The sequence below is a fragment of the Ricinus communis genome, chromosome 7, assembly GCF_019578655.1.
Source record: "Ricinus communis isolate WT05 ecotype wild-type chromosome 7, ASM1957865v1, whole genome shotgun sequence".
NCBI classification, from domain to species: domain Eukaryota; kingdom Viridiplantae; phylum Streptophyta; class Magnoliopsida; order Malpighiales; family Euphorbiaceae; genus Ricinus; species Ricinus communis.
Genome location: NC_063262.1, coordinates 26565552 through 26590223, shown reverse-complemented (window position 1 = coordinate 26590223; position 24672 = coordinate 26565552). Strand labels below are relative to the sequence as shown.

The following is a 24672-nucleotide window of genomic DNA, read 5'->3' as shown; positions in this document are numbered from 1 at the left end:
CTTTCATCAAAGAAAACCTAGAAGAAGATGTAGGAGGAGGAGAAAATTGATATATATATATATATATATATATATATATATAAATAATTTTACGATAAATTTAGTTATAAATAGAAATATATTCTCTATTATAATAAGTTATACATTTTTTATATTCCGTCTTAAAAAACATTTCACATTCCTCTATATAATTAATATTATATATATAACTTTAAAAAATATATGTTATATTATATTATATATAAATTTATCTACAAAATTAAGTATTAAGTCTAAAAATAAATTTTAACACTCAAGTATTTATTCAATTATTACATTCTTATAATTATAAATTTTATTTAATTATAAGTATATGACTATAGAAAAAATTTAATATATATATAAAGTAGGTAAGAGAACAAATTTAGAATCTTTTATTTTTATTTTGTCTATTTTGCTTCTAACATATGTTAAGAATGGACGTACGTGAAAGAATTGAAGTGTTCAAGTTAGCTAATATTGAAGAATGGATAGCTGTCTGTTTCTTTTTAAAGATGCAATTGCCTACATGTATCCTATTTCCCTTTTAGTGTTTTGCTACTTCTTTTCTTTTTTTCTTACACAACAATTGAGCTTTAATCTTTTGGTACTTTTAACATCCACAGTCAACTTATTTAGGATTTAACAAATGCTATAAGATTATGATGCATTAATTCATCAAGATCTCTAGATCAATATCTTTACACTTTGATTAATAAATAAGAAAATAACCATAAAATAAAGAATATAAATTGATATAGATTCTATTTACATATTCATTTTAATATTTAAATTCAGACGTATATGAAAATATTATAATAATAAATGAGTTACATTTTTATCAAAATATTTATAAAAATAGTTTAATTTTTTCTATATTTTCATATTTCTCTTTAGTTTTTTTTTTTAAAAAAATGAGATATTTTTCTTCAGTTAATAACTAAATTATCAAACAACCATCAGGTTAAAAAGGAAAATAAAAATAAATAGATAGTAAGTGAACCTCAAAATGTTTAACAAAAATGAAATTAGGATACTCTTTTTTATATATGTGGAAAATAAAATTAAAAAAGAAAAAGAATAGTAATAAAAAAAAAGAAAAGAAAATAGGAAAAGTTGAAGTTAGAAGGTAAGAATTAGTAAATGAGAGAAGAGGAGGAATGGTCAAGCACGTGTGGGGGATGTAGAAGGAAGCTCCTAGACTTTGGTCGTGTGTTAGTATTTAAATTAAAGTAGCTGTCTTTTCGTTTGTAATAAAGACAGTGATGGTTTTCTTTCCGGCTTTCGGTCTTCTCCGAGAGTTTCTCTTCTTATGTCACAACACAAGCTACTGCTCCTGTTCGGTTTTATCCAATAACTGAAAGTAATTTACAATTTTATTGAAAATAAATGTTATTTTAAAAAAATTAATGTAACTATATATTGAAAGATTGAATTTAGAATTTTAATTAAATTAAAAAATAGTTAATTATCATAAATCTTCATTATTTTTTCTAATTTTTCTTAAAAGTGCAGTTTTTGTTTAAAATAAAATAAGAAGAAAAAAAAAATGTGTTGGGAAAAAATAAAAAAAGATAAAGATAATAAATGGGTCCATAAAATTATAATCTCTCTAAAATATGGAGAAAATAACAACAAATACTTTAAATTATTATTTGCCTTTATAATAGTTTATTAAAAAAGAAAAGTAAAGTGTAAAAGCAAAAGTTAATTTTTCCCTCCTTATCCAAATGCTTTAAAAATGCAATTTTATTTATATTTCCTCTAATTTTCCTTTGCTCTTTTTTTTTTTTTTAATATTTATGCAAAGAGTTGATACCTATTGTTCATATTTAGTTGGAAAATTACAACTCTTTGTATCAATCATCATCATTATATATATATATATTCTAAATTATTATTTATGAAAATATTAAAAAATTTATTGTCAATATTCATATAATTAATTTTAAATTTTTATAAATAATTAATTTTAAACAAAATAACTTCACGAGATAATTATGAATACTTTATTCATAAGTTTAAATAACATTTTAATTTTATTTTTCTTTTAAGTATATTTTATTATTAATATGTTTTCAACGTTTTTTTCTCAACGATCGTTTCAATGCATTGTTAAAACTTCATGAAAAAAAAAAATTAACTTGAAATTTTGAGAATTTAACTTTTCTCATTCTACTTGCAATTAAGTTTAATTTTTAAAAATTAATTACATATAAAAATTAATTATATAATGTGTTTTAAATTCTTACACGGTCATCTCTTGTTCATGTGATGTTGCATCTAATACTTTTATAAAATTATTTTACGTGATGCACATCAAGTGAAAAAAAAAATAAAAAAAATATTTAGCATTTTTCATTATAAATAGTACGATATTACTTATTAGGCATCAAGCATCACAATAATATATTACTATAAATAACTTGATCTATATTTTTTATTTTTAATTATGCAGAATATTCTAAGCTCTTAGAGTAGGGTTACATATTTACTAATTTTCAGATATGGAATTCCACATCAATACTTGTATGTCAATATGGGAGAACACAACAGAAAATACTTATTGTTTTAAAATTGTAATTATTATAGGTTGGACATAATCAACTCATTTTCATTGGATTAGATTAAAAACGTAATAATATTAATGAAATTATTAGCAGGCCAACTTTTCAACTATTAAAAGTTCTAGAACTTTAATTAGAACTCAAAATTTTGACCATTAAAACTTGTTTCCCAAAAGAAAGCTCTGAAGAAGCTTTTTGTGGCTAGAATGAAAAACAGCAAATCAACAAAGCTACCTTGTGGACCAAAAACTAATTAATTAATTAATGAGTGATCTAATTATCTTATCAATACAGGATTGGATTTGAATAAGCATATAATAAGAGACGAGGTTAGGTAGCCTACTCCCAGACTTTTTCAAGGGCCGGCTATAAGTTTTCTAATTCCTCGTTTGGCTGCGAACCAATGCATGGCGTGTGGTGGTGATTATTACACCCCCCAAGTCTTGAACCATACAATAATCTCCACCTCATTTCTAAGTTTCTAAGCAATTACACACTTCGATTAGTACTCTATAATGTGTTTTATTTAGTCTCGTTTTATATGGAAACATTCATGAATTGTAATTTGATTTTTATTATGAAAAAAATTGATATATATCTCTTAAGAGAATAAGAAATAAAAATATTTAATTAATAAAGATTGTCAAATATATTGATATAAAATGTAGGAACAAATGGATTTATTTTTCTAATAATCATCAATTATATTAACCTTATGGTAGATTGTAATTTTATGAGAACTGTGCATATTATTCTCAGAGATATTTTTTTTGATAAGATTGATTATTTGTATATTAGATTTGATCTCTTCATTTTTTTCACAATTGTTATATAAGGAGAAGTCAACACCCACGTTATCAAAAAGAACTTATTATCTTCCATAAAGGAGGAACTATACGACTCTCAAAAAATATTTTGATATTTATTTTTAAACTTAGTAATATAAAATAAAAAATATATTACAATTTAAACAATATCAACAGTGAGCCAAAACATAAAATTTTAATAAAAATTTAAAAAAAAATCAAGAAAAAGGAGAAACAACTAAATTGTTTTAGTGAACACAAAAAAACATATCTTATAATAGGTACAAATTGATACAAGAAAATAGTCATTATATTTAGTTGAAAGAAACTCTACACGCCAAGTTACAAATCAAGATAGGCTATATAGCACGAACAATAAATAATATATGCATTTCTCTTATTACTAAAATCATTTATTTCTAAATTATGTTAACAATATATTCAATTAAAATTTATTACGAAATTTATTTTATTTACAAATTTTTTTTATATTTAATGTGTTAAATAATAACTATAAAATTTATTTCAAATGAAATAAATGTCATTATTGAAAATAAATTATTATAAGAAAATATTATTGAGAGAGGACATGAGAAAAAGTAAAATAAAACAACAAAGTTAAAAGAGTTATTTTAGTTTTATTAAGTATATTAATTTATTATTATAGAATTTATTTAGAAATTTTAATTATTTTTTAGAATTTAATTTAAATACAAATTATTTTTATTGGAATCTTCTTATATGCTATATCATGTGAGAACAAATCAAGGTGGAATTATTAAATTTAGTCGGTCGAGTAAAATTTTATAATGCAAAAATAAATTGTCCTAATAGAACTTTTACAATTTAATAAAATTCTGTGTATTGCAAAATTCTATTTAACAAAACTCACCATTTCATAGAACTGAAAACCTATCAAATCTTGATAATATTTTATATACCTTCTGTTTTAAGGTAATTTAAATATGTCTCTGTAATTCCCTAATCAACTATATAATAATAATAATGAAAAATTACTTAAATCATTGACTAATATGTTTGTAAATTATATTGTCGCAGACCACAAGCATCTGCCAAATAGAACTCAACTTGACTAATTAATATTAATAAAATCTAACTTAATTTAATTTAATTTAATGAAATCTTAAATTGAGGGTCGACAAAAGAAGGATAAAGTTAACAATGACAATGGAGAGGCTTTTTCTTTTGGAAGAAATCGAATTGTCTCTGTCGTCAAGAAAACTAAATATTATTTGTATCCATGAAAATAAGTCAAAAGAGTATATTTTTTACTTTTTAAGAAAATACCCAAAGTAAACTTTTGCATATTAAATTCTTGATATAATTTGTAAAAACTAATTATAAATAGAATAAATATTTTTTGGATGAGTCATAATACATTATATATATATTATACATGGTTTTATTTAAGAAAAAAAATCTTATAAATACCAAAAAATAAACTCTTATCTTCAAAACAACAGCACTAATGAATCTAGAATTATTAATTTAAGATGGTTATTTATTTATTTATTTTATTAGCAATTTTTATAGTAAATCAAATTAAAATAATATTAATTACTATACCCATCATGATACGTAAATACACTTAATAAACTTAAAAAAAATTTGAGTCAATCAGAAAATATAGCAATTAATAAAGTTTTGGGTTTATTTTTATTTATTGATTGATAATAGTAATAAATGTATCACTTAAAAATTAAGAATAAAACTGTTAAATTCTAAAAGAAATGTTATTTATTTGGTAATCAATAATATGTAATTTATTTTCTCGGGGTATCCAAAAAATATAGGGCCGACCTCAGCATCCTTTTCTTGTCCTTTTATTTTCATAATTTCTAAAGCACAAAATCTTCATTGCTTTCTGATGTCATTGATAGGTTACCCAAAATGATGATTAATAGTAAAAATAGTCAACAATATTGGCATTCAAATCATAAGGTTGACTCTTTAATCCATCTGAAAGCTGCTTTTATTTTTGGGCTATTCCTTTTTTATAATAAACTTCAATTATATGAACCGACAACCCTCTTATCAAGCCTTTGCTTACCCTTTATTTCTTTTTTTTTTTTGTTCTCTTCTCTTTTCCCTTTAAAGTTTGGTTTGATAAATAGAAAACTTTACTAAAAGGTGTTTTGCTTCTAGCAAAATGGGTTTTAATTTTTCTTGCTAATATCAACTCTAAATAGCTATGATTATGAAAGCATTAACTAAAATGATTGAAGATTAATTAATTCTTAATTATTTGGCCAAATACTCATTTATACTAAGATATTCAACACAAGTAAAATTGAAAATAATCATGAATTAATTGTTTTGTTTATTTTAAGCTTATAAGAAGGTTACTTTTCACCTACTCATAATTCAACTACCTTTATGTAAAAGAAAAAAGAAAAAATCATGACAAGTAACATTAATACTCTTATGGTAGGTTGTTGTTTGTAATCAATTTGAGGAAGATGACATACAATATAAGGCCATCTTTCATACCCAATTCAATGAGCTAGTGATGATATTTTTGTGCAAAAACATTAGGCAATTTGTGATTGTCATAACTTTTATCCTAGGACTTTATTGTCAACATGTGAATTCTAATATAGTTAGATTAGTGTGTAAATGTTTGACTTATAGGGCATGAATGAGAAGTGAATTTGGAGTATTTTAATTATATTTTGTTAAGAAACTTAATTGTCTAAAATATCTGTATTTTGACGTTTTTATCAAATATGCATTTGTAGTATAAAGTTTATTGAATTAAATCATGGACTAAAAATTTACATCAATTTTAATATTTTAACAAATTTATTTTCTAAAATTAATGATGTGGCATTTTTATAAAAAATAGAAAAAAAAACAAGTTAGCAAATTAAATTATTGACTTCCCAACTAACCAAGACGTTATATTTTCTTTTTGTTTTATTCACCATTATTTTCTCATTATTCTTTAAAAATTGTTAAAATTTCCAAGTTATTAAGGAATAAAAAATGTAAAGAATTTAGAATTTATTAAAGTTGAAATTCAACCGGTAAAATGGCTAGTTCTAGTAATTTTAATATTAGCCGGACTCAAGTTCAATTATATTACCTGGACTCTACATTCTTTAATTCATTTAACTCTATTCTTAATCAAATTAAATCAATCCATAATAAAATATCAGAGCAGATCTAATTAGATTTTTTTAAATTTTCAGCTTTTCATCTGAATGTCCAGTTCCAATAATCGTTGCCTTTCAATTCAATTTTAAATTTTTGAAAGAGGATTTCATTTCAATTGACAATTTAATGTAAAGTTAAATTCTAGGTGTATTTGAGAAGAATATAGAGATTTCATATCACTAAAAAAAAAAAAAAAACAATTTATAAAATTAAAAACCCAACTAACAAATGGCTAATTGTAGTTATTTCGATATTAATTGAACCCAAATCTAAATCTATTATTAAATTGTACACTTTCTTATTTATTCAAATAATCTAAATAATAGTACTCTTAAAACTTTTTATATATATGCCATTAATAATATAAATTATACCTGTATTAATAATATAAAAATTATATGGATGTGATGTCTTTAAATGTTTGAAACCAAATTAAATAGAAGCAGGTGAGATTTATGTTGATAATTATGTAATAGAAAATGCTAAATATCTCTTTTATTTATTCTAATTTTTACCTACCTAATACGTCATATAATATTTTTATCAAATTATTTTTTGATATTTTAAAGTTTAAAGGACAATTTAATAAAAATATATTATATACTATATAAGATGGACAAGAATTAAAAAAATAAAAATTAACTATGTTCAATTACTCGTAATATTACTCATGATTTTACAAGGTGTTAAATAATAATAATAATATTTTATATAATTTTATTAGGTGTTAAGAAGTACAATAAAATAAAATTAAGGTGAATCTCTTTTACTAAATAAGTACATTCATGATTTAATTTAAATAACTATATTTAGTTAATAGTTTGATTAAAAAAGAAAAATCATAATATTTTTTATAAAAATAATTTAATAATTTAATAATAAATTAATACTTCACCTAACTGATAAATATCTTTAGTCAGAAAGCTATTAATTAATAGTTCTACCTTCTATATAAAGAAATAGGAGTTCTACCATTCTAGCAAGTTATTATACATTAATTATATTTATATCTGAAAAATTAATATTTCAAAATATTAACTAAAAAAAGATTAACACTAAATAGTAAAATAAGAAATACATCTAATTATGAAACAACTAATTCTAAATGATAAAATAGGAAGCAATCCAATTTTGGAGTAACCAATTTTTGTAGGCTTGTGGTGTATTTCTTCTAAATCTTGCATCATATGTGAATCATCATATGAATCATTAGCACCTAAAATCAAAATAAACAAAAACATGATAGAAAACCAACCATACCAAAAGAATAATTACGAAAGAAACTAATTATATAGTTAAAGAAAAATATAAATTTGAATATTTATTTATCTTTTTTATAAAATAGATATGAAAAGAGTTTTATAATTTGAATATTTTAATATAATTTAATTTTTATCTTATTAATATTAAATTGATAAATAATTCACATGCATTAGTAATTATTTAATATTAAAAAATAAATATCTATATTTTATTTTTTATTTATTTATTGCGGCTTATATCCATGTAGGAAAGAATTTAGACACAGACAGTTGGAAAGAGTGAGAATGGAATTGTGTGAACTGTGAAACCTTACTTTAAAACACTGTTTTAACAAGTTACAAAAAGAACATTGTGAGTTTATTTTCAGTTTTCATCTTCAACTGAGTTAACTCAACTCAAACTCGTGCGGAGCACCACCAGAGATCTCTTCTTTCTCATGGCCTCCTGTCTGAGAGAGGGAATCAATAGAGTAATAAATTGCAATAAGCATTAGATGCCAAAGCTCCGATTTTGCCTGCTCAATTGCAGAGCACGTTGCCACTCTCTTCTATCTACCACCATTACAGAGAAAGTAACTAAATTACAAAAGCTACTAAAAAAACACCTCTCTTCACCAACTACAAAACAAAACACTCTCTATCTCTCAACTCTCTTTTCTTTTCTTTTAATTTGCTACCCCTATCTCTCTCTATATATATCCTTTCTTTATAAAATTCTCTCTCTTTCCAAGAAACACACGCAAAATATTCATTTTTTTCTTTTCTTGCTCCAACTCTTCTTCTTTTTCTCTTTTCCTTTTTTATTCCAAGTTTAGAGTGTACCCATCATATCAAAGAACTTATAGCTTTTTTAGTGTTTCGTGCTTGTTCTTCTTTTGTCTGCATTCATGGGTTGTTCAACTGATGAGTAAATTTTTCCTTTTGAAAAAAAAAAGGATAAAATCTTTATCTCTATTCTTATTCTTCTCTCTTTCACTGTTATATTATATATACTTTTTTTTTTGGGTGTGTATTGTGTTGTGTATTTCTGTGCGATTGTTAAATTTTAAACAAGTATTTACTGGTGAGGGTGGTATGTTAGCAAATGGGTCATTCTTAAAATCTCTTCAAGAATGGATTTTTTAACTTTCTGAAGACTCCAATCATGGATCTGGAAACTGGGTTTTATCAAAACCATGTACAGGTGAGATGGGTATATTTATTAATTTTATGCATTAAATTGTTAATTCAACATAGAATTACTGTTAAATTGCTGTCTTTATTTGTTAAAAAAAAGAGTTATTAAGTATGATCATATTCACAGTTTCGGATTAATTCTTGAAGTCCATTTTGGTTTTGTGATCAAATTATTATTCTTGAATAGTAAAGTTTTTGAGTGAAAAAGTTATTTCAATTTGTATCAGACAACTATCTTTTAATCCCATTTCAGTTTTATGACTAAATTGATGTTTTACTTCTGTGTGCAGAAAGAATCATGGAAAACAGTATTAACTTTGGCATACCAAAGTTTAGGAGTCGTGTATGGAGATTTAAGCACTTCACCATTGTATGTATACAAGAGCACGTTTGCTGAAGACATTCAACACTCAGAGACAAATGAAGAGATTTTTGGGGTCCTGTCTTTTGTGTTTTGGACGCTTACTTTAGTCCCTTTGCTAAAGTACGTGTTTATAGTGTTAAGAGCTGATGATAATGGGGAAGGAGGGACTTTTGCTTTGTATTCTTTGCTGTGTAGACACGCCCGAGTCAACTCACTGCCTAATTGTCAGGTAGCAGATGAGGAACTATACGAGTATAAGAAGGATAGTCTTAGTCCAATACCAAATTCAAGTTTTGGTGGGAGACTGAAATCTACTTTGGAGAAACATAGGGTGTTGCAGAGGTTTTTGCTTGTGTTGGCTTTGATTGGGACATGTATGGTGATTGGTGATGGTGTCTTAACCCCTGCTATCTCTGGTAATCAAGACTATGCTTGTTCTATCAATTATTGGTTTTCATCTGAATTTTTTTTCCTTTTGGGTTTGTTTAATGCTAATTGGCTCGACTGTTTGATCATTTGGGTGATTTTTTTTCTTTTTATTTTTTGCAGTATTTTCTGCTGTTTCTGGTCTTGAGCTTTCCATGGCAAAGGAGCATCATAAATGTGAGATATTCTCTCTCTTTTTTTCTTTTCCGTTTTCAATTCAACTAACACTGTTTGTATCTTCCTGATGGTAGATGATTAGGGTTAGCTATTTGTAACACAAGGCTTTGGCAATAGTTCTTTAGTTTATGTTTCTTGTAATCATTTCTAACCTGAATACTGTGTTGTTGAAATGATTTGATTCAATGGCAAATGATAAAAATTGGGACTTCCATTTTGTTTAAATTCAATATTGAAAGTCTTATTAGCTTCATTTGATGCTCTGCGCTCTGAAGCCCATGATGTTACTTTGTCAACTTGTGCAAAGATTTGTCAGTTATCATGCTGAACTGGCCTGTTTCAGTTATAAATTATTTCAATTGCATCTTGTTGATGCTCCTTTGTGTTTAAGTTCTGACAACCTTGAGTTCTGGCGGCCTTCTGCTACCTAACAGTTTCAAACTCTTAAGAGCACAAGTTAGTTGATTCATATAATGGCTAGTTGGTCATCTATACAAGTGGCTGGGTCTGGTGGTGGGTGGGAGGTAGTTGTAGTTTATTGGGTTCTGAATTAGTCAAGGCATGAATGAAGGTTCAGAGAGTATGGGACATGAGTTCCATTAACTAGATGTTCTGCAGACTTAGCAGAAACTCTTCTAACTTTTTAATACTCCATTTGTCCAATAGGATGCGACCAAGAGAATTTGAAGGAGGGAAAAGGATGTAGTCATGAAAATTATAGAGCTGAATCCAAAAGTATTTATGCTAGTAGTTCAGTCCTATTATGTGCAGTTGCAATACATATAGAAGTTATGACATACATCCACATAATTTGAATTTCTTTTTGTACAATAGAAACAGCATCGTAATTATGTTTTTTTCTGTAAAATATTAGCAGGAATATTGTCATCATTCATATGAGAATTTATAATGTGCTGTCAGTATTGAGGTTCAAGAGCTCGCAGCAAAACTCCTGCTGCTTATATTTGTTTTATCTTACTACTAACATCATTATTACAATGATCATCCGCACTATTTTGATGCTATTTTTGTCTCATTCCTTAGCTTATCCCCACATAAGCAGATTAGTTCCTCATTATTTTCCCTACACTTTAACATAAATGGACTGACTTCTAAAGTGACATTTGCTCCTGAAAATTCAACAACTTGCAGATGTAGAAGTTCCAGTCGCATGCATCATACTGGTAGCATTGTTTGCCCTTCAACATTATGGCACCCACAGGGTTGGATTCTTGTTTGCGCCTGTGGTTCTAACGTGGCTTTTGTGCATCAGCACCATTGGGATATATAACATTGTACACTGGAACCCTCATGTGTATCAAGCCTTATCACCATATTATATGTACAAGTTCTTGACGAAAACTCAAAGGGGAGGTTGGATGTCCTTGGGTGGGATTCTCTTGTGCATAACAGGTCTGTGGTTGATCAATTTTGTCTGTTGTTTACCAGCAACATGGATATGCATGTTTTTCTAATTGGCTTGTTCATTCTTCAGGCTCAGAAGCTATGTTTGCTGATCTTGGACACTTTTCTCAATTGTCAATAAAGGTAACACTCAAAAACTCCATGAACCATTTTGAACTGTTAATCCCTTTTCTCATCTGTACCAGATTCTTTTTTTTTTCCAAAAGATCTTATGACATATACGTGTAAAATGTATCAATTTGTTCTTGTCATGTGTGTTGCATATTGAAACTTCTTATTTTAATAGCTTGATATACCAGATATCAATTTTCAAGAAATGCATATGATTTTTGTTTAATTTTCTTTATATATATACAAGGACCTAGAAATAATGGATATATATTAAAAACATACAACAACATTCTCCAATTCCATGGTACACACATGTTACTACTTGCACAATAATTTAATTGACAACTTTGTTCTGTTTTGCCCTCTTTATTTTACAATGACCAGAAAAGTTTCAGAACATGCATCCTTATTCTTCTTTCAACTGCCAGTTTGAAAGTAACAACTTTGTCTAACAGTCATTACTGTTTCTCCAGATTGCTTTCACCTCTTTGGTGTATCCATCTTTGGTTCTTGCATATATGGGGCAAGCTGCCTATCTATCCAAGCATCATTTTGAAGATCGTGATTACCGAATTGGATTTTATGTTTCTGTACCAGGTATGTTAAGTTATTTTTGTTTTAAGGTTATATGATTCGATTGTAGGCAAGTTTTACCATACCGTAACTATCTACATTGTTTTTGCAGGTAAATTAAGATGGCCAGTTCTTGTTATAGCCATACTTGCCGCAGTAGTGGGAAGCCAAGCTATTATCACCGGGACTTTCTCAATCATTAAACAATGTTCGGCTTTGGGTTGCTTCCCTAAAGTAAAAATCGTCCACACATCATCCAAAATTCATGGTCAGATCTATATACCAGAGATTAACTGGACATTGATGCTGTTATGCTTGGCTGTCACTGTTGGTTTCAGAGACACAAGACGCTTGGGCAATGCTTCAGGTATGATCAGCAGTATAACAATCGCAGTTATATGGAATGTTTTGATCAATTAATAATCTGCATTTGTTATTTATGTGCATGCTACAGTAGGTTCTTATGTTTGTTGCAAGTGATTGTTGTATGAGAATTTTATATTCTCAGGTCCAGTATGAAGCATGTTAAAAATCATGATATAGGCTTGACATGGTGCTGTTGGAGCTTCTATGAGGCTGCCTATGATAACATCAACTCATTTCATTTCATCATGTTCTAAAGAAACTTTGAAAGGCTATTTTACGAGATAAAAGCTTTGTGCCTTGGAGGAAGATTTCTAACATGGATTATTCTCTCAGAAATAAAGTAGGAAGTTAATTGAAAAACTGAAGCTACTTGAGACCCAGAAATCTAAAATTAGAACAAACTATACATAATCTGGATATGTTTTGGTTAAATTTGGCCATGAGTTCAGGATTTTATAGATGAATCCTGATGTGCAGTAGAATCATTAAGGTTGAGGAATTCTGAATTCTCTCATAATGCTTCCAGTAGAGTAGCTCTCTCTGCATGAAAGGAGCTGTGCTGAAATATCTGTCGGAACAAAAACATGAAAATTTCATGGTTTATTTGTCCTTTTTTGTATATATTTTCTTTATCAAGTTGCTTATTCTGGTACAGGTTTGGCAGTTATAACTGTTATGCTGGTTACTACCTGCCTAATGTCTTTGGTTATTGTCTTATGCTGGCACAAGAGTGTCTTCCTCGCATTATGCTTTGTGTTCTTCTTTGGCGCAATTGAAGCTCTCTACTTCACTGCTTCCCTCATAAAGTTCCTAGAAGGGGCCTGGGTGCCTATTGCACTCTCATTCATCTTCTTGATCATTATGTGTGTTTGGCACTATGGCACACTGAAAAAATATGAATTTGATGTCCAAAACAAGGTCTCTATTAACTGGCTATTAAGTTTGGGGCCCAGCCTTGGTATTGTGCGTGTCCGGGGAATTGGCCTCATACACACTGAGCTTGTGTCTGGAATTCCAGCAATCTTCTCTCACTTCGTCACCAACCTTCCAGCATTTCACCAAGTCCTTGTTTTTCTCTGCATTAAATCTGTCCCAGTTCCACATGTTAGACCTGAGGAGAGGTTTCTAGTTGGTCATATTGGTCCTAGAGAATATAGACTGTATAGGTGCATTGTACGGTATGGGTACTGTGATGTCCACAAGGATGATATGGAGTTTGAGAAGGATCTTGTATGTAGCATTGCAGAGTTTATACGGTCAGAGAGCATGGAACCCAATGGTACAAGTAATGATATAGTGAAGGAAGATGATAAAATGACAGTAGTCGGGACTTGTTCTGCGCATTCAGATGGAATCCAATTGAGTGAGGATGAAGTTGATAACATAGCCAGCACATCGGAGTTGAGAGAAATAAGATCTCCACCGGTGATCCACCCTAGGAAAAGAGTGAGATTTATCATCCCAGAAAGCCCGAAGATCGACAGAGTTGCAAGGGAAGAGTTGCATGAACTCATGGAAGCAAGGGAAGCTGGGGTTGCTTATATGCTAGGGCACTCATATATGAGAGCCAAGCAAGGATCTAGCATGATAAAGAAGCTTGTAATTAATTATGGGTACGAGTTCCTAAGGAGGAACAGCAGGGCATCTGCATATCAGCTAAGTGTACCGCATGCATCTACTCTAGAAGTAGGAATGATCTACAATGTCTAATTTTTGGTTATACAGGATAATACTTTTCTTGTACATTTTGTAATATTGTGCAATAGATCAACAGCCACCACAGTTAAAAATGGTGGATGATAGAGCTACCCTATCCTCTTCTTCAGTTATTCCATGCCTTTCATGCAATTTGTGATTAGCTTCTAAAAATATTTGCAATGCTACCCGAGAGCTGAAGTTTTGAACCTGGACAAAGAATAATGGGGAGTAACAAAACAGAAAGCATCAGTACAGTCCTCTGGTGCATCAGGCCTTTTTTATCATTGGATTCTGCTTGGTCATTAGAATCCAGTGACTCCAAAAGCCTAAGCTACCCACTAAATCCGATTTTCAATCAAGTACAGGCATTGAAGTTCCACTAGAAGATTATAAAAATTGTTGGCTTTACAAACTTTGGAAAAGCAGTTTTCAGAAGACATTTCTGCTGTTCATTCTTTTAATGGTAAAAACACAGATACCCAAGTCATTATCACTTCCATAAATGTGGAGTTAGTTCACTCAGTGGTACTTGTTTCATTCCCATCATTCAACTTGAGGCTACAAAATCCTTTTATCGCATATCTCTGCAACTGTCAACATGAATAGAGAATGATAAGGCTATCTGATGCGAAGGCAGCAATGTCCAATCTAAATGAAGAGAAACTTGTACAATTATTCTCAAGGATGATGTTTGGGATGTGCTTACCTTTTTCAAAAGATGTACCTGATGAAAATATGCCTGGCTTGATCAGTGATCAGGCAAATCAATCACTGGTACAACGAGTGGGGGATCAGAATGCTCTTATCTAGTCCACATCAATCAAACATTAACAAGTCCTCTTTCTAGCTCAAACATTAACAAGTCCTCTTTCTAGCTCAGAGTCTTTGGGAGTTTTCAAAAAGGGCTTCCTCTGGTACATTGAGTGGGGGATCAGAATGCTATTATCTAGTCCATGGCCTCTTCTTACAATGTGCACAAATTTAAAAATGCCATTGATACATTGTCAGAACAAACCATGGAAGAAAAGAATAATTACTTTGATCTGCAAAAAGACCCAAAAAGAAAAGATAATCCTTCTTTGCTGCACCTTTTTAGTGGATGAACTTTACTAATCAAGCCCGTTTGGTAGCTGGTGAGTAAGTTATAAATAATATTCATATTCTCTGGAAGACCAGAAAAGTATTGTGAGACTGCCTACAAAAACATAATGTTACTTTCATTTTCATCAAACCTACATATTCAGATTCTTGAATTCCAACCATCATAAATGTGCATAATGTACACTTTCAGCTAAAGAGAGAGTTTGCTCCAATTTCATCAAATCTTTCTTGCCTAAGGTATCATAAGTCCTTAACTTTGCTAATCCCAACTCAAAAGCAACAAAATACATTTACAAATAGAAGGCTTGCACATGATGGAAAGTATATATTATTTATCATTGAGAAAGAAATAATGAAGGCATTTCCATTGAGAATAGAGACTCAATAATCCCATTCCAATCTTACATTCAAACCACTAAACTAGATCGTAGCAAGTCATGCAATTCATTGATCTCAAAAAAACTTTTCATGCTTAACATAAAAGTTGGATTGCATTTACACTTAATTCATCATAAGATCTTTCCAAAATACTTTGGAAAAAAATGAAGATTCTCTTCTCATCATCATTCTTCAAACTTCACACCCTTCAGAATCTTCTGAACAAGAAACCATAACTATTTACCTGTAATCATTCAGTAAGTAAAATAAAAGCTTTGGTCACCGAAGTTGTAATATCGAACACAGTCATATCTTTTAAGTTTCCATTATGATATGTTTCCACAAAATAATTATTTCGTCACAAAAAGAATAAAGAAACAATTAAGCAAGTCGTTGCATGAAAAGGTTAAATTAAATAACAGAAGCTCAATCATGCATTTAGTCTCTAAACTGAACAATTAATTAAAGAAAAAGAAAAAGAGGAAGAAAAAGAAGACAACAGAGAGCAAGTTCCAATGGAAGCAAAGGCATATACAGAAATCTTTAGACAACACATTAGCAGCTTTTAAATTTAAGGTATTCCCGAGGACTTGATTACATATAACAAAGGTAATATTATTGGTGTTATTTTGAAGATCGAGCTGATGATGTTTATGAGCAATATTTAACAATACTGATATATAAGAGTTTGATTATCCTATACACAGAGAGATGAGAGAAGCAATTAAACTAGTACAATTAATAGCAGAATCTTTCTGATCTTTTCGGACAATGTGCATTCACATTATAAATGTAATTTCTCAAGCAAATAATGAATTAACAAGCAATGGAAAAAAGATTGAAGGCAAAGCTCAGTTTTAATTTAACCCCAACGACCTATGATATATATAGAGGGAATATTTTAACTTTCTTGGGATCATAAGTATGTATATTTATATACACTTATGGGAATGATGCACTCCAAATTCGAGGCAACTAACATAATTTAGCTGTTGTTTAGTACAATCAAATTGTATTTTAGCTTCTGCTATTGATGTTTGATAGTTGGCCAACAAGCACATCTCAGCAAATGCTGGAACTAATGCTCCAGAAAAGTTCATATGAAATCCAAGTTTCTTCATACTTAGCGCTACTACTTGGAATGGCTAATATTATGTTAATTGGAGTGTGTAAGTATATCTCAATTCAGCCATTTTCTTGAGCAGGAAATCAACAACTAAATATAGAACCATCAACAGTATCAGTTTGTTGTGAACCTCAGCTACTTGCAAATGTAGGGAGAGTCTTCAGGAATAGTCACTCAGAAAATCTTATGAAACTGTAGGCTTCAAGTTAAAAAGACAGGTCATAAAAACCCACTGATTACTGGGTTTATGCAGTAAGCAACTTAAAAGAACATCACTAGGTTTATATTATAGCTGTCTTTATTAGGTCAAGAAATTTAGGTCCTTATAGGTCCATAAACAAAAGGAATAATTAGCTGAAAAAATAAGAATGAAAACTAGATTTTCTGAAATTTTATCAAGAATGGAATTAATAATACTGTTATTCTACAAATATCCAAGATTGCACTAGATATTAAAGAAAGGGAAAATAGGTAGGCAGGTTGTGGAATTTAGGGTTTGTGATTTGCCTGAACATTTTCTAGGGTTCCTAGCTTTTTTATTTATAGCAACAAAAAGTGCATGTTTCAAAGTATGCAGCGTCTAGTAGAAATTCAAAAATTGACAGTAATAAGTCTGTCTTCACCAGTCATTTTATCTCTCTCATGAGTGCTGAATGTAGCCAAAGGCCACCGACCGAAGATCGTCAGGATCTTGATGGTGATGATAACTAGTATTCCATTGTTTGTTGTCTGTTTGCATGTCAAAGGAAGAAGATGCCTCCTCAAAGCTATCAAATGAAGTTGCTGTTGTTGAAGAACTTCCATAACTTCCCATTGAGTACGGATCCAAGAAACCATTTTCACCGGCCGTGGTGAAGCTTGGGTTGAATTGTGGAATCGTGTTTGAATTCTCTGACTGAAACCAGCTTTGAAGATCTTGTGGTAGAGAAGAGGGTTTTCCATAGTACTTGTCATTAGGGTTTGCTGTGGCAGAGCCATTAATCAAAGTTTGAGCTGCTTGTTCCTTAAGAGAAGCAAGTTGCGCTTGTAGATTCATAACCTGCAATAAGTTAAAGTTTTTAGGCAAGAAGAACTAGGGTTGATAACATTAACCAATTACAATTTTAGGGTGTCCAAACCTGTTGTTGAAGAGCAAAAATGTGGGAGACACAGCCATAAATGGGATCTTGAAGCCTAGCTTGAGCTTCATAAGAAATTGTAACAGCAGCTTCGCATCGATCACTTACAGGAAGATGAGCAAGCAACTTTGATACATTGCTTGCACCAAAAACCTTATGAATAGCTGCAAAATGTGTAGCACCTTGTTCATGACAGAAATAAGGTGCAAAAACACAACCTCTAACACATTTTCTTCTCAAGAACTTGCAAGCTCCACAAGGAGAACCAGAACCAGTCATCCTGAAATGTTTATCAATTTCTCTCTTTTCTCTTTTCGGTTTTTGATGTTTTTCTTGTTTAATTTTCTTGTGTTTGTTCTCACCTTTGTTCAAGCATAATCACCTTGCTTATAAACACTTAAGGAGGAGAGAGGTGGATCATTTAATAATGAATAATTAATAACAATTTGTTCCCTTAATGGGCTACAAATTTTATTTTTTATTCATTACAAAACTCTCTTCCACCCTTATACCATCTTAATTTTTATTTTTTTTAAATATTCTGAAATTGAGATTCCTTTTAACATCTTATACGACAAAAGAGCCTAGCACAAACCAAACCCATTTCTATTTGCTTGATAATTAGATTTATTATAGCTCAATATTTTCTTGTCTAGAACTCCTTTATTAAATGTACTTGTACTGATAACTGCAGCTGCATTTTTCAGTTTTGGTATATTTTGTATAGCATCTCTTTTGAAACACAGGATTTATATAAAACTAGAGTGAAACATTGGCCTATGCTGATACTAAAAGACCTCTTGCTTTTCTCATATGAAATTTATGGTTAAAGTGGAGGATTAGGACATCTCAATTGTGGCTACACATGTATTTTCTGGTTGATTTATTCTTTTGCTAACAAGTTTGGTGTCAATTGTATCGTCATCAATCCTTTTATCTTTTCTATAAAAAAAAAAAAAAAAAGAACACACTGCAAAGCTGAAAAAAGTTCTGAGATTAATGTATGTGAGAATCAATAAATAGTACAAAACTATAAGAAAAATAGTGCAAAATTGCAAAAAAATGATATGAAGTTACTACATCATGACTGATAATTGTCCTACTGAACATAACATCCTTATTCTTTTTCTGGGTGATTTGATTTTTCTTTTTCTCTCTATTAATTTATTTGCCTTTTTTTTTTTAGTGTAACTTGTTAAGTCATACAAAATATAGAGAGACAACAAAGTCAAATATAGAAAGGAAAAGGTTGGCAATGAATCATATGTGACAAAGGCAGGAAGTATAAAATTTCTAATAACAAAAAAATAACTGATATAATATCTTATTAATAAAAAAGGTGTTTTTAATGAATAGGTAAACATGTATAATATTCTAAAAAAAATGATAGCATATTTCACAAAGAAATAATTATTTTATTAATAGTTACATAATTTTTTTTAATATAAATATAACTTAATTATTCTCAATTTTTCTTTAATATAAATATAACTTAATTATTCTCAATATATATAGATGAACTAAATCCTAAATTGATGGCTTCTAAAACAGATTATGGCGCATAATTATTTTCCATATTGGATCAATGTTCGTGATTTTGATGCTCATTTAGTTTTTATAATACTAGAAAGTATTGTTGTAATGCACAAGTTTTCTCTCATTGTACGGTGTGGTTCGAGATAGAGGAAACCCTATGAATATGATCATCAAGGTTCAACCCCAAACATATATTCTTTTTCCAGTGTTTTGGAAAAAAGAATGAAAGAAAGAAAGAAAGAAAGAAAATAAGAAAGAAAAAAAAAAGACTCAATAAAGAAATATGAAATACAAAGAGAAAGCTAATCAATTATAAGCTAAATAGTTAGTTCAAGTTAATTATTGCAGAAAGCATCATTGGCAGGGGCAACTGATGAACCTTCCCAACATGTGAAGCACACACTTTTCATTATATATATGTTTGAAAAGGCTGCAAAATTTCCCAGCATGTGTGTGTCTGTTAAATTAAAAGTGCCAAATCTTTGACAGATGAATATTCAAGGTTTAGGTTGAGTTGTTGAGGAAGTTCTAGCTGAATGCAAATGGGACCTTAAATGATTATTTCAGATAAGAGATTATAAGATTAATTAGGTTAACAGGTCATGCTCCAATATCATTACCCCCCCTAAACAGAAAAAAATAAAATAAAATAAAGTAAATAAATCCTATGTAAAAAAAGCTGACACATCTTAGGTTTTAGACAGACAGTTATATTCCATGTAATGGAACTGCCTAATGCTATATAAATATAAGTGGATTCCATTCTTCCAAACCTTTCAACAATGATCTTGAATGCAATCTCTTTAGCTAAATTATAACTAACACATTAAAAAACTAAATAAATTTATTTTCCCAGTATCATATATTGGTAGCATCACTCCTTTGTATCTGCTAGCTAGTGTGTTTAAGGTATATGTACCTGTCAATTTTATCTCATTCAGTATAAGAATCTTGGGCATTGAGACACACCTTTGTATTATTATTATATTCCAGTTACTATTTAAATGAAATTGAAAAGTTCATTAAATCTTATTGCAATGGAACAAAACTATGGTTTATTATGATAAAGAAATTAATGATACTGCAAGGAACATAAACAGTTTTCAATAAATAAAAAACAAAATTAACCAATAAGAGTTTTTGACAGATATGTATAGTTCCAGAGACAGAAATATTCTTAGTGTTTCAGATTATAATTGGAGGCATTGTGATTAAATACAGATAATCAGACCATAAAGGAACAGAAAAAGGGATGAAAGAAAAAAAGAAAGCATATTCCAAAAATGAAAGAAACAAAAGATAGTGACACTGGAATAGAACACCTGACTGTAAGGGGAAGAACAAATAGTTCCTCTCCTTTCTGGTCTTTGCATTTCTTTAAGGCTTGATGGTCACAACTTGTCGAGCAATACTAATATTTAATTATGATTAACTAATCTTAAATACAATCATTAATCATTTTCAATCACTTCCTTCTGTCACACATAGGCACCAACATGTAGACCTTGCTGAAATGTGCACTTAGGCCCCACATTCAATCCTAATAATGACTCTCCAACTTAATTAACCCCTACCCATCTCCCACTCTCTCTCTTTCTAAAAATAATTAAGAGAAGATTGTTGAGCGGTCCCTTGGAGTTTGAACTCAAAATCTTTGAGCTATTTGGTGAAAGTCGTCCTATCAATCTGCCACTCTAAGTGGTCACTCTTTTTTTTTTTTTCACTAGTAAATAAACCCTATTCTCAAAGCTTGTATTCTAATTAAACAAGTGATGCATTATAGGTTTTTGTATAAATATAACCTACAAAAAAGATGCTTCTACTTGATAAATCAAAGCACTTGCCAATTGCAACTTATTAATTAAAGACTCATGCATTATGGTTGAGTAAATTTATTTAATAATATTGGATTCAGTGTGAGTTAAGAAGCACATTTAGAATTTTTATTTAATTTTGATTAATCTTTTTTATAAATTAATTTTGTTACACCTACTTTTTAAAAAAGCATATTAGTTTACATGTTTCTCTCGAAAAAGTAATTGTCAAAGTTTTAAAAGAAAAGCAATTTGAATTAAACAATTCCAAACGGGTTCCTAGTTTTTTATTTTTTTATTTTATTTTATCATGCATTATTCAATAAGGTTAAATTTATTGAACAAAAATAACTAATTGAAAGTGTTTGATAAATTAAAACATTAAACATTTGATAGTTGTTTTAAGATCAAACGAAGTGCTGATTGTAACAGTTTTTAAATAGATAAAACCAAATGACACAAAAATTAAACTCTCACATTTTCTATATTTACAATAAAAAATATTTGAGTTATGAGTTGTTAGCTCAAAGGCATACATATATTATTCATAATTCTTTTCCTTTTTTTTTTTTTTTTCATCACTTGTCCAACACCTAATAATTGAAATCTTTTAATTTAAAAACTGATAATCTTCTTCTTTCTCCCATTTTCTTTTTTCCACATTTGTTTGGTTGCTGGTCAATACCCTACAAGATTATCATAATGTACGCTTGTTGTGTCTGAATAAGTTACCCAGTTGATGTGATGCTCAAAAGTGACCTATTTACAAATAAAAACAAATTAAACTCTTAATTAACTTTTTCTACCCAAATAAAATCCCCAAAAAGAAAAAAAAAAAAAGGAAAAATCAATACCAAACCATTATAGAATGATGACAAAGTGTAATAGCTTGGGGACCAGTAATGGAAGAAACAGGTGGACGTATTAAGAAAGGGTTTGTGCATGGCATCGACCTCATTGGCAGCCATTAATCCCACCACAAGAGATGGACTTTTAAGTCATGTGTACTTGTTGGCCACTTGAGCATGGAAAAGAGGAAAGAGTGATTTTGGAGACAAGATGGTATGTTTTTTAATTAATTAATTTTATAGGGTTTTGTATAATCCTATCTCTGCTTTAGACAAGTAATGTAGGATGAGTTCAAGTTCAACTAGTCTTAAAAGAAGCACACACTATTAATTAATTAACTTATTTGTATATAATCATTCTTTAGAGAAGTTCTTAAATAGATGGAATTAAATTAAATATTTGCATTCATTAGTTTACCACTAATCATTCATGATTAACAACCAGTAAATACAAATACAACAATTAATAGATAATATCAAATATCATTATATAATTAATTTCTGTTTATAAATAATATAATAGGTTGAATCTATTTAAGAATCTTTTTATTATTTAATTAAATTTTAATATACAAATATTAAAGAACGAATGAAAGACTAGTAATCATCATATTGATATCTTCTCATATTTAAATCTAAAATCATTGTTATATTTATAATTTATATTTTTAATTTGAGATTAAATAATTGAATTTTTATTAATTTTTTTTAAATTTAGAAAATAGATAATTTTTATTAAAATATTTAAGGTTTTAACTATTATTTTAAAAATATAATTAACATATGTTAGTTGTTAGTATTAAAAGAATGTTCGGATTACTATAAAAGTGTAACTTTTTACCAAGTTTTCACTTTATGCAGAACTAACCCTACAAAAGATAGATTCGAGACCTCTATCTAATGTGTAATTGGGAGGAGGAAGGAACTGCATAAGGGCAAGGACACAACACCCAACATAATTAACATTAACATTAACATTAACATTAACATATGTATGATAATTTAAATGAAATAATAGGAACTGATGTATTATTAGATAAGAGGGTATGTTTTTCTGTTAAGCAGCTGCAATCTTTTTCTTCATGTTAAGGTTCTGTACAGAGGATCACTTTTATCCTTTTTTCTTTTTTTTTTAATTCCAATTTGGACCGTGAACATATATACATATTCCCAGAACTGTATTTTTTTTATTATTATTGTTTTTAACATTAAAAAAAAAAAAAGAAATTTTATATTTTCTGAAACGTAGAACCTTTGCACTTTGTAGTTCTACTTTACTCGTTGAATTAAGTACTGATTTTCTTTTTTTCTTTTTTAAATAAATTTTTTTTGAATAGCACCAATTTGTTTATTGCATTGTTAATCCCTAAAACATTCCTATGTAGGACTGGAAGCCGAATCTCGTAATTGGTCGGTAAAGTGACTCATTATTATTTTAAAATAATTAAAAAAAAAAAAAAACAAATCAACTTATTGTCCCGTATGATGACCAATTAGAGAATTTCAAACACAGCCAAAATAACATAGAGGGAGCAAACCGATTTTTATTAATTCCGAAATTATTTATAGAATAAGATATTATTGATATTGAAATATTACGGTGTCGGATAAAATTAAATTTTTAAATGATACCAGAGGATTTTATAATTATTTTTCTTCATAGTTAGTATTTTCTTTAAAAAAACTAAAAATAATAAAATTTCATAAAGTACAATGAAATCATTTTAATATTTTTCTTTTAATTAAAAGATTTTCACATTTAAATAGTGTGTTGAATGTATTAATATTTTATCACATTTGTTTAGAAAAATGTATTTCAAATCCTTCACTATTAAGATTCATCTTTTTTTGCATCTATTAAGCTTTTACCTATTAAGAATCTTTTACTATGGGTATTGGAATGGATAAAAAGTTAAATTTGTAGCTCATAACCAAATAAATCTAATTTTAACTATTTTAATAAACTTCTATTTAAGGATCAAGTATATTCAGATTTTGATAATATTATAAATATGTTTATTATAATTATTATTTAAATTAGTTAAATAAAATAAAATATAAATAAATATTAATTTTTAATATTCAAAATACAATAAAATTTAAATAAATATTAATTTTTAGTATTCAAAATAAAATTTAAATTTAAATTTTAAAATTTTTATATATACTTTTTTTTTTTATTTTATCGAAAAAATTAAAATTAACAATTATTGCTTCTATTTCATTATCACTGTCGACTTTGCCAAATCATAACTAACACCATTTCCATAAATTTCATTAGTTTTTATCAAAATTTGGATTTATTTAGCCTTTAAATAAAAGTTATGGACTTATTTATTAAAATAGTTGAAATAAGTTTTATTTGATCCTGCGCTACAAACTCAAGAGTCATCTATCCTTTTTCTTATTAGTATTGAAACAATATTATTATTTTAGGAAATCAAATTTTATTTTTTCAAATCTTTTCTTATATTTATATAAGTATCATGTATATAAATATGAATACATCTTTTATTTATTTATTTTACATAACATATATATATTTCAAAGTCAAACTATTGAGTCGTGTTACCAGTATAAGAAGAAAAAAAGAAGAAGAGAATAA

At 28.5% G+C, this 24672-nt stretch overlaps 2 protein-coding genes across 3 annotated transcripts; one reads left to right on the top strand and one right to left on the bottom strand.

The window, feature by feature from the left end:
- Window positions 1–8207: 8207 nt before the first annotated feature.
- LOC8261016 (potassium transporter 6) lies at window positions 8208–14261 on the top strand. Its single transcript, XM_002534369.4, has 8 exons — window positions 8208–9013; window positions 9297–9786; window positions 9920–9973; window positions 11126–11386; window positions 11469–11521; window positions 11983–12106; window positions 12195–12449; window positions 13104–14261. Exons 1-8 carry the CDS (start codon window positions 8975–8977, stop codon window positions 14156–14158), a joined length of 2331 nt encoding a protein of 776 aa, XP_002534415.2. The 5' UTR covers window positions 8208–8974; the 3' UTR covers window positions 14159–14261.
- A 1385-nt stretch (window positions 14262–15646) lies between these two features.
- On the bottom strand, window positions 15647–18674 carry LOC8261015 (LOB domain-containing protein 29). 2 transcript variants are annotated; one of them, XM_048377114.1, is made up of 3 exons: window positions 17870–18674; window positions 17375–17790; window positions 15647–15869 (listed from the first exon to the last, which is right to left on the bottom strand). In XM_048377114.1, exons 1-2 carry the CDS (start codon window positions 18146–18148, stop codon window positions 17392–17394), a joined length of 678 nt encoding a protein of 225 aa, XP_048233071.1. In that variant the 5' UTR covers window positions 18149–18674; the 3' UTR covers window positions 15647–15869; window positions 17375–17391. The 2 variants fall into 2 exon arrangements, with proteins under 2 accessions (XP_048233071.1, XP_025015760.1); XM_025159992.2 differs by lacking the exon at window positions 15647–15869 and having other exon boundaries at window positions 17094–17790; window positions 17870–18671.
- Between the last annotated feature and the right edge of the window lie 5998 nt (window positions 18675–24672).

Bases quoted from the DNA above. Each gene is read 5' to 3' on its own strand.
- LOC8261016 (XM_002534369.4), top strand. From the start codon at position 8,975: ATGGATCTGGAAACTGGGTTTTATCAAAACCATGTACAG. The intron at 9,787-9,919 runs GTAATCAAGACT...TATTTTTTGCAG, and splicing joins CTTAACCCCTGCTATCTCTG to TATTTTCTGCTGTTTCTGGT. The intron at 9,974-11,125 runs GTGAGATATTCT...AACAACTTGCAG, and splicing joins GGCAAAGGAGCATCATAAAT to ATGTAGAAGTTCCAGTCGCA.
- LOC8261015 (XM_048377114.1), bottom strand. From the start codon at position 18,148: ATGACTGGTTCTGGTTCTCCTTGTGGAGCTTGCAAGTTCTTGAGAAGA. The intron at 17,791-17,869 runs GTTTGGACACCC...AACTTATTGCAG, and splicing joins TTTTTGCTCTTCAACAACAG to GTTATGAATCTACAAGCGCA.